The following is an 11,126-nucleotide window of genomic DNA, read 5'->3' on the forward strand; positions in this document are numbered from 1 at the left end:
GGTGCTACCTCTTCCGTGGATGCTCTCCTGGTCTATACATTCGGAAATCCTGGTGCGATTTCGTTTATACTTTAAAGTCACATAGTCGATATTCTTCTCTGCATTTATTATCACATAGAAACAATTGTTTTCTATAATCGAGGAAGATTTTTTGATCAATTTTTTACCTTTTAAATATTTTTTTTGCTATAAATTAACTCTGCTGTAAAATTTAAAAAAATCGCACAATCGGCACAAATTTTTTGGGGTCCCAACACAGCGAGGCCCTAGGCGACCGCCTACTCCGCCTACCGTTTGATCCGCCGCTGATAATAATGTTTGTTATTCTCAGGCACTGCTTCAATATTTCGATATTTGGTCAATCATTCTGACCAAGAAATACCTGACTTCACGCTTGGTTTTTACCTTTAACTTCTGCTGTAATTGAAGGTCCTGTATGACGTAGGAACTGTATCTAGAGCTTTGTTTAATTTAAAATCTGGAACTGAGCTTCTGTTCCATGCTCTGGCCCTTTCTTCAGAAGTTAGAGGATAACCAGTTAGAGGAAAGGCGTTGATAGTCCTAGAGATTTCCGATCCGGACCTAGGGATCTTTTGGGGTCTGAATCTGAGCTAACTTTTCGTTGGCCTAACCACTCTTCAAAAGTATTAGTAAAAGGCGTAGTATAAGTAGTATCTCATGATATAAAATGACTTCGCTCCTGAGTGAAATCTGCAATGAATAAAAATCATTTAAAATAGTTGCTAGAAGATCAACGAAAATGAGCTTTAGCGAATTATCTGATAACACGATCGAGCTTTGTCTGTGTAGCTCCTAAAGACCAAACACAGTTGAACTTGCCTTCAGAAAAGTCGGATGAATAATCACCAACACAAGTCGCTTTTTCATGCACGCGATGCGAATGTTATGTGAGCTTCCTAATCAATTGCTTGACAAGTGTAATTAAATACACAAAATGCATTTCATTCAAAGGAAATTAAGGTTAAATGAAAAATGTTAACTTTACGTTACGAGAAGCTGCTGACGAAAGGTTGAATGATGTTCTGTCTCGCTGTTGAAACACACACACACACACACACACATTTGCACACCGTTCAGCAATAATTCATCAAGGTGCCAATTCAGACGATTAATTAATCGATCCGTACGCCGTTGACCGATGCCTCACCGAGGCGAAATGTGTGAATTGTCATTTAATTGATAAAAGCAAACGCACTCTCCCGGGCGTGTACGCCCAGTGATTGAAGGTTTATTTAGTGTGCGGGGACAGCACGACGAAAGCGGATTGCAAATGACGTTTTAATTTCGTTTAATATTTTAATTGCTAGATGAAACGTTGCGTCAGCGAAATCGATTGACCTCATTGGTGTGTGTGAAATGTGTGCGTTTTTAAGAGACGTTGTTCTTTTTTGTCAATTTTTTATTTGATTGTAAATGTACAACGCCATTGGGGATATTGAGATTCCAGGAATCCAGGAAAGCTGGATAGCAGCGATCAATTCGGGTTCTTATTTGATAAAAAAACGCATTATACGCTTTTAGGATGAAAAAAGCTTCCTATTAAGTGCTGTGATCCTTTCCGGTTTACTAAAGCTACAAGAAAAAAAGTACACGCAGTGAAAGATTAATATCTCCAATTGCACTAAGCGAACGGGTGCACCCCATCCGCGCGGTGCACTACAGTCGGCTTCAGTCTAAGCTTGCGTTACGAAATACGTCGAATGTTGTCCAACGGAGGATCCACCGGGATGGATGCACATTAATTTTAGATTAATGTAATGGAACGGCTTGCTCCGGATCTCGCGTCGAGTCGCATCAACGGTACGACGAGCTCAGCTCGCGGATCCCGTCCCATCGACGTTTGGATCCGTTACGACAGATAAGAACGCCGGTACCGGGCTTAAAGGAATTTGCAAACGAACTGGTAACGTAACGTAGTTAGCTACCGAACGGCAGAAGAACGGCGATGCCTTTGCGAAGGAGAAGCCAAGAAACGCGGATCGCATCCGGTTTGGATAAAATCTTCTCCTTACGTTGAATGATGTGCCCGCACGTTCAGCGACGCGGGCACACAACAATGTAGCGGCGCTGAGGATTGTGTGTGTGTGTGTGTATGTGTGGAGGTCAAAAATATTTCAACAAATTTAACATACTATATTCTGCCCACAATTCTGCAAAGCGTCTCGAAGCGATTACGTTGTTTCGCGTTGGTTGTAAAAATTGAAACCAGCCTGATAATATTTCAAACAATGCAAAACCTTTTCACTCTGCTGCAAGAATCCCACTGTGGCATTTTCCAATCTGTGCCGCGTGAAACGCGAGCGTTTATCTTTCTTGCCGGCTCCAGGTAAGCGAACATGCCGGGGTTAAAATGCCGGGTGAAATCAAGCGCGAATTTCTCAGAAGATCTCCGATCGATGCGAACTTGAAAAAATTCCTTCACTATCGAATTTAAACCTCTCTTGCTCGTTGGTGCTACTGAAACATTTTCCCTGTCCGTCGCAATCAACTCGCAGCACTCGCCGTTCTTACCCTCTCCCCGGCTAGTGGTAAAAGATTACCGAGAGATTACTGTGCTAAGCACACCGAGGAGTGATTTGTTCAAACCTTGTTCCTATCCTCCCAAATCAATCGATGGATATTTACGACCAGCGAAGGATTGCCTTCGCAACACTGGGTGCTGTTGTGATGGAAGCCGGCCCAAAAGGCACACAGGTTTGGATGTTTGGGAAAGTGGTAATGAATTTCGAAACCGATGAGAAGATTGAGGCCAGCATGCTGGGAAAGTTTTGCATACGGTAAGGTGAGCCAATTGGAAAAACAGAGCTTGGGATAATAATGTGGAGGCTTCTAGAAGCCATGCAACATCATTTCTTCCTCATGTTGTCTAATCTTACAAATTCTGTAACATTTCATTATCCTGCACCACTTAAGAACATGTACAATGCTGTAGACATAGAGACATTAAACATACATAGACATTAAATTCCTGATGAAACATCGCACCGTGAAGGGCTTACGGCGTGATTTACAACCAATTTGTATGCCTAAGACTTATGGCAACATTCAACAGGAAATAAGAGCCTGTTTAATAATTTTTAAACGAATTTAAATGAGTTCTCCAGAATTTCTCAATCTATTAGATAAGATAGCAGACCAATTGTCTAAACATTTTTCGCAGACAAATCGTTTTTCTATCATAAGTTCTCTGCATAAGTTCATATAGCTTCTTAGCGTATATAACGTACTTTTAATTGATAACACTTTAAAGATACCCTTCTCGTGTAAAAAACACTTCTCAAACCCGTGAATATCTTATCATTCACAGCATATCACTCTAATCCTCACCATGTGCACAGTGAGCTGTAAGATCATTATAATTCTCTATGAGAACAATCCTACCACATGCGGTGACTTCCTTCCATGGTTCTGGATGACGTTCGCTCGCTCCTTGCTGCCAAGACAGTTAACTCACTCTCGCCTCAAGACGCCTCTGCCCGAGGTTTGCGTTCATTTCCGAATGCAATTAAAAATGCATCCACTGTCAGTAGCAAACCCCAGTGCCGGGTACCGCACGCAGCATTCTGGGAAAACTTTTCACCGTTTCATAGCAGCTAACAAGCAACTGCCATTAATTAATGCGACATGTATGGGACAGGGTAAACAAAACACGACAACCATCTCAACCCGGTCGCGACAACATCGAACATTGTGTTGTGCTGGGTGCAGAACCCGGCACAAAGTTTGTGGTTATGGTTTTTGCATGACACATGCGGCCATATACTTGAAAGCTTGATTATTTCACAAGATTAGGCGTTGTTCTGCATTTTACCCATCAAACCAACCTTAGCAACAACAAAAATCAAAGCCCCGTTTAGAAATAATACCGTGATTTAAACCCCATCTTCATAAAGAATTCATTCCGATCCTCCTTACCGCAACATTTGGCTTTGTTCGCACACTTTGCAAGGCGACCACAATTATGTTGTTACGTGGTTTATTAATTAAACCACAAGTGTTGTAAATTATGCGCGTCTTAGGCTCACCTTAGACAAGTGAATACGGGGTGGGGATAATTTCAACCGCCCGATATAATTTAATCGCTCATGGGTGAATCTTCACTGGCAATGTACACTTTGTAGCGGAAGGAGCGTCGAACTTTGTTGCACGGATTTATGAGATATGGTGCCGCTACTATGTAGCAAACTTTAGCATGAAGTAGAGCGGAAGGCCTAGGTTTTCCACGGAAGGTAATAAATTATGCTTGTCCTAGTGCAGTGCAGTGAAAATCCATTTTCTTTGGAGGGTGCATGAGGGAACTTTTTAAAAATAAAATATATTGAGTGCAGAAGAGTAAAAGAGTAAAATAATTGAAATATATTATTGCTTTTCGGTTCGGCCCGGTTACATCATGGTAGCGGTCGTCATGCGAACAGACCGCACCAAAATCTCATTCGAACCAATCCCTCATTTCCGTATACTACGAGGTTAAAATAAGTCGATTCGATAAAATAGGGCCGTTCTAAGAAAAAAGACTATCACTTCGTATTGGAACTATCAATAATTGAGCATTCGATTAGAATTACAGTGGAACGCCGATTATCCGTGTGTTCGTTTATCCGTGCTGCTCGGAAATGACAGTTCCAAAGGAGGTGTTTTGACATACATTGTTGACGGAAGAAATGAAAGGTCCGAAAGTATAAGATTAAATGTGATTAAACTCTTAAAACAAAACTAAAGGTTCTTAAAACAACAAACCAAAAAGCAAAAATAACGCATTCAGAATAAACCCTACCGTGACATCCGATTATCTGTTAACTGTCGAGTCTCGAGGAGCACGGATAATCGGCGTTCCACTGCATAAAGCTTCTGTCAATGTATTAGTGTAATAAATCAAATAAATTTAAATAAAACATTTTCCCCTCTATTTTTTTTACTGTACATCATACTTACACTGAGAAGTGATATACAAAACACAGCCAACCGCCAGGATGCTCGAGAAAGACGTAGAACCGCTCCTGCACGGTTTTACCGCGCCGATGATGGAAAACGTATTTGGCCTTAAACGCTTGGTCGATCGGTAGCGCTATCGGGTAGTACGGGTTGGGCACGCCCAAATTTTTCCCCGTACCGCTCATTGCTCCCCCGCCCGCCTCACCCGCACCCCCGACACCCGTACCACCGTGATGATGCAGTCCCATGGAGACGCCCGGTAGCTCGTTCACATCGTCATCCATATCGACATCATCGTCATCATCATCATCATCGACCACGATATTGCCCTGGCTCGCACTAACCCCGTCCAGTATATCGTTCGAGCGCGACCGCGATCGGCTCCGGTTTTTGCGCCGCATCGGTGTCGGTACCCGCTTGTGGTGCGGTTCGAAGGCACGCGCCGGCTTTCCCGGCCGAAAGCGGCGCAGGAATTTAAGGGCACGCGGGGAAGAGGAGGAACAGGAGGTGCCCGGATGGAGCGGTGCCTTATGCGGATCGCCCGCATTCAGCTCAGTCGTTTCGATGGCCGACTCCACATCGTCGACCAGATCATCCTCGGAGCCCTGGAGCGCCCGGTAGCTGATCATCATGCCACCGCCGCCACCGGTCGCGCACGGGCTCGGCGTTTGCGCCTGCGTCGAACTGCCGCCCATCGTTATCCCGTTGCTGCCCGCGCTCGGGCTGGCCGACAGGGCCGACCGGCTACCGGCCAGCAGGTTCGTCGTCTCCTTCACCGGTGACTTGAGCACGCTCAGCACGAGATCGTCGTGGGCGGGACCGCCCGCCTGCCGCAGCTGCTGGTCGTCCACCGCGAACGAACCGAGCCCGCGGGCGATCATGATCGGTGGCAATGCCACGGTGGCACCGCTGAACTGGTGTATATTCCCGTAGGAGTAGTGGCGCTTGCCGAGTTGCTGATGTTGCTGGTGCTGCAGCTGTTGATGCTGTTGCTGCTGCTGCTGTAGTTGCTGCGCTTTCGCTTCCTGCTGCTGCAGCCGTAGATTGCGTGACTGCCGGTAAAGATTCTCCTGCTCGCCTCTGTTCATTGTTATCGTGGTGGTTGCACTCAGCACGACCGACAACATTTGGCGGTATCGTTCTGCGGGAACGCCGGTTGCGGGTTGCTAGCCGCGAATCGGCCCATCGATCGATGCACCCCGATCCGACATGGCTCGCGATCGCTCACGAACGTTCCGGCGACAGCCGCTGGCCACAAACAAACCGCAACCAGTTCAGCCACTGCACACGCGACGCGTCTTGCCGTCGGTAAACCCTGCCCTTCCCTAATGTCTGCACAGCGTGCCTCGTAAGTTCGGTTTCAACTGCTTCTGCTTCCTGTTGCACTACGGTTGCAGCTAATAGCACTGTCAACATTATTCCGAACGGGCTGGAAAATGCACACTATTTACAGGCTCATTTCACACACTCGTCGTACACTTGCTGTGAAGGGTGATAAATGCTACCCCCGAAACCACCCCAACACTGTCACACGTTACGCAAGCCTTTTTCTCCCTAACGATCCACTACGGGAAACCCGATCGATGATGCTTCGAATGATACCGTGGGCGGAAGATTTGTGCTTCGTAAGATTAACCTTACCATATTCCATCGACTACTACGCCGCAACTCGTTCCGTTTTCTTAATTCGCTTTCACTCGCTTCCACGAAAATGCCGTGTGTGCATTCGAGACCCCTTGCAGCACATCTTCTCCGGTGACTCTCGATGTCTCATCGATGTAGGATGTTCCCTTTTCGGTACTTAACTTTTCCTTTTCGCTTTAAGCCGTACTCCGCGTACTTGCTCTCTCGTCTCTCTTGGGAATCAAATTAATGGTTCGTTTTTGCCTTTTTGCCGTCTTGCTTTCCTTCTGCCCGAACCTGCGATCGAGTTGAAGATAATTAGAAAAAGTGTTAATCAACTTAAATTTTCCCACATCCCCACGGCTTGGTATTATTCCGGTTGACACGCTCTGGCACACCATTAAGCCACACTGTCGACATTTTTTTTTTGGTGCTGTCACAAAAATCCTTTTACGATGCCGTGGGAAATTGGAACTTTACCCTTTGGCGTGGTTTTACTAATTCGAAGATTTTTAGCGCTTCGAACGCGAAGAATCGTGTTGAACGAGGGGCGGATGAAGCATTACGAGTATGCTGTTTGACAGTTTCGTTATAATTATGGAACAATCTTGACACTTTCTTTTAATGGAATGGAATATTTAGAAAGAAAGGAAAATAATGTTGTATTTGAATGGGCGAACAGTTTTACAGTGCATACCATGATTGCAAGAAAGGTTGTTTCATTTAAGTGGGGAAGTTATTTTGAAAAAAAAATTAGCTTTACGTGCATTTTTGATTAACTTAGTTATTCTATTCAAATATCAAATATAACAAACCCCTGCTCACAATATAGGTTAGTCACGATACCTCACAATAAGTCCTTAAATGAATTTTTCATTTTATTCTTCTACTTCTACTATTCGAGTAGGAACTATAATCTCCAATATCTGGCTGCACTACGTTCATCCATCCATATTCAGATCCTTACCTAAACTTTTTGTTGCCTCTCGCCTCCATATTGACGAATTTTTCATTTTAAAAGCATATTTATATTTGACGACAAATATTTGTTACAAAAATACCACTTTTAATGAACCGATTCTTCTGGACGGGCTTCTGAGTTCAATTGAATAAAGCCCGATTGAAGTTCCCCCTTTATGAATTGAAGTTTGCTAGGCACTTATTGAGTTAATTAACCTTAAATTAATTAAAAACAGTTTCTGCAGCAGAAACTAAGACAAATCCTTTAGACACTCCACGCATTGACTTATTTAACATCATTTTTGCAACTATTTGAATATTTGGTGAATGTTCAACACACCGCGAAAGATAGTGGATTTCTGTATCACTTCTCATATGTAATATAAGCAGTAATAGTAATATAAGCAGTTCTTTGCATAAAACTGGTTGATAATGTTTTTTTTATACAAAACAATAGAAACATTTAACCAACTCGTGTCTGTCCGAATCTTCATTGATGATTTGCAAACATTCGAACATATATAGCTTTCGGTTAAATTTGCGAATGATTGAGTTGAGAACTTTTTCGCCCGGCACTGTTACGCCGGGTTGATTGATCGTTTGCGCTAAAGAGCCAGTAACGTGAATGGGCGTCCGGAACATTCAGCAACTTTCGGTCAAACGCGGGAGGTGAAATTTTACTGCTCCGTTCAGTGGAGGATCAATCCCCTTGGCGGAGGCCCAGGGCGAAATTTTGGCTAGTACGAAATTCCATACAAATCCAGCTGTTTCCAGATTTCCGATACCAGGAGAGCATGTTTTTCAAGAGGTAACACCTGGAAAGTTAGTGTATAAACATTGCATACCTTACGGCGCATTGCACTGCAAGTTGGTTGCAAAGTTATGGTATAAACATTGCATACCTTACGGCGCAGTACCAGGTGCTACCTCTTCCGTGGATGCTCTCCTGGTACTATACATTCGGAAATCCTTGTACAATTTCGTTTATACTTTAAAATCATTAAGTCGATAATCTTCTCTGCATTTAATTTATCACATCGAAACAAATGTTTTATATAACCAAGGAGGATATTTGTGATAAATTTTTTAACCTTTTTAATGAAATTTTGTGCCATAAATTAACTCTGCTGTTAAATTTCCAAAAATCGCACAATCGACACAAATTTTTTGGGGCCCCGAACACGACGACGCCCTAAGCGACCGCCGCTGGCTCCGTTACATTTCACTCTCAATTAGATCCTCGCCGGACCCGCACTGGTGTGTCCCAGGTGATTTATGTTCGCGCTGGTTGTGAAGATGATGTTGCAGAAGCTGGTGTGGCAAACGTGTAAGCAATGCGTATTGCTTCGATTAGAAGCAACGGCCAGCGCTAGAGACAACCAGCTGCTGGTTGTGCTGGTAACTCCAATCCATAATACATTACCCGTTTCTCGATTCACCACGGCAACGGCAGCACGTGAAGCCGTGAAAAATCGAACGTAAACAGTTGATGGCCGTAAATCATGAAAAATTACCATTATCCGTGATCGCGTGCTTCGCGACTCACTTTACGGCCATCGGGTGGCCCGTGTAACTGGGCGGTATTTCCTCCCGTTTTGTTTTTTTTTTGTTTTCTCCGTCTCGTGCCATTTTCCCCACGGAGGCGTAAAGTGGCGATCAAAACTGTTTACCATTACCCAGCGAGAATTTGTGCCCGAGGAAAACGAAAACAATGCAAGGGAAAGTGAATAGCACACAGATAAATAAGCGCATTTTTGTTTCCTCTTTCTTCTTCGTTCCTTCGCTGGCTCCAGAGTCTGGCTTTAGCCAGAAAAAGGCGAGCAACTTGTTCCCACGTGGAAGCTAATGTTTTGACCCCGGGGCCGCATTGATCGATCGTAGAATGCACCAGCACGGTCACCATTTCCCAACACGCAAGTGGCAAGAGAGTGTGTTGGCGCTATTTTTCAATAGATAGCTTTCACGGGCATGATTTATTCACCGTGTAAGTTTAGCTTCCGGAAAAGTTTCGTGCAGTCGTATCGATTACTTCGCCGTGGTTCTTTCGCTCGTTTTACTTTGTTTAAAAAACCGGGGGCTTTTTGCCCACCTGGAAAAAAAATCGACACCCCAACTCCCGCGGGTGGGAGGTTGGGAAAAGGGCACATTTTTCCATTGCGATACAGCAGCACACCCCGTTGGGCGTCGCTGTAAAAGTATTTAGAATTCTTGCGAGAAGCAATTTTCTTTCACGTTCGTTCCGCTTTCTACTTGGAGTATCTGGAAATATGCGCAATAATTGATGAGCTTGTTGAAACTTTTCTGCATTGCTTTCGCTTTAGTCAAGGGTGGCAGTTTCTGCCGACCCGGCCGGTGATCGAATCCCTGCAAGATCCCACGGGACCCAGAGCGGCCGAAAAGGGTCCGCACACCGCTTGAGCAAGTGGTTTTTTTTTTCTACGCCGTTTTAATTGATTCATGGAATCACGGTCGGGTTTGAGTTTTCCGTTGGTTTTTTTTTTGTATTGTACCCACTATTTATTTTAGGTACAATTAATTTTGTCTAATATTTTAAGCCTTCTTGTTTGAGGAAAACAAAGAACAACCCTGTGCTGGAAGTTATGTTCTTCAGCAGCCCTTCCAAAATCGCCTCAAAAATAGATCATTTTTAATAAGCAAAACAAAAAAAACACTTATTGATGTTCACCCGCCATATTCTCAATTAAGTGACATATTTATAGCCGTCAAGTCACAAAGTGACCCAAATCCTATTATTTCCTACTAATAATGGTGGCCATAAAATAATGATAAATCATAAACGAACGCAGGTAAAGGAACGGTTTCAAAAGTGTTCTTTTTATAAATAAAATAATTATAAAACAAAAGAGCTCGAAACGGGAACAAGGCTACCTGTCAGAAAGAGCAAACGCTCACCCCTTAAGCTTATTATTTTTAGCGGAAAAAAATGGCTGAAAAAAACGAAACAACCCCAGTTTCTGAGCTTAACGCACGTCAATTAACTTCATAGATGGATTCGCCGACCTCGCGCTGTTTTTCCTTCTTTTGTGTATTGTGCAGCACATGCCCTTCCCGGTAATTACTTCGATGCGATTAATATATAACAAACAAAACAGCAACAAACTTCCCAAGCACTTCCCTTTTCCAGCGAAAAAATAACTTTTTTTTCTATCCGTCACAATGTTTCAAGGATTTCACCAAACGAAGCGATACGGGCTCTATTGGGAAGCTTTGTTTGGTTGAGGCTTGTTTTTGTTGTTAATATTCCTTGCAGCTCTATTCTGCCACACAGTGCGGTTGGCTTTGTTTTCAGCATGAGCAGTTTTAAATTAAAAACGCACCTGAACGTGCCCTACAGCAGCGACAGCAGCGCACACTTTTCTATCGCTGTTTGATTTTGTTTGTTTTGTCTGTTTCGTTTGAGGCTTCGCGGAAAGTTTTGCCGTTGGCTGGGGGCTGTTGCAGTTAACCTGCTGCTTTGTTTTGTTTGATGTTAAGCTTGATCGAGAAGCAAAGTATTCGATCCATGGCTATTATGCTGCGGTTGTGTTTATTTTCATGGAGTTATTAAGCAATCATAATATTAGCGTTTG

At 43.7% G+C, this 11,126-nt stretch overlaps 1 protein-coding gene across 1 annotated transcript in view; it reads right to left on the reverse strand.

Annotated features, from left to right (window-relative positions):
• Positions 1-6,080, reverse strand: part of LOC128299795 (potassium voltage-gated channel subfamily KQT member 4-like) — a 39,065-nt gene extending 32,985 nt beyond the window's left edge. Inside the window, exon 1 of the mRNA XM_053035878.1 lies at positions 4,954-6,080. Coding sequence (XP_052891838.1) covers positions 4,954-6,080 — 1,127 coding nt within the window. The remainder of the gene's footprint in view (positions 1-4,953) is intronic.
• Between the last annotated feature and the right edge of the window lie 5,046 nt (positions 6,081-11,126).

Source organism: Anopheles moucheti, chromosome 2 (genome assembly GCF_943734755.1).
Source record: "Anopheles moucheti chromosome 2, idAnoMoucSN_F20_07, whole genome shotgun sequence".
In the NCBI taxonomy this organism is placed as follows: domain Eukaryota; kingdom Metazoa; phylum Arthropoda; class Insecta; order Diptera; family Culicidae; genus Anopheles; species Anopheles moucheti.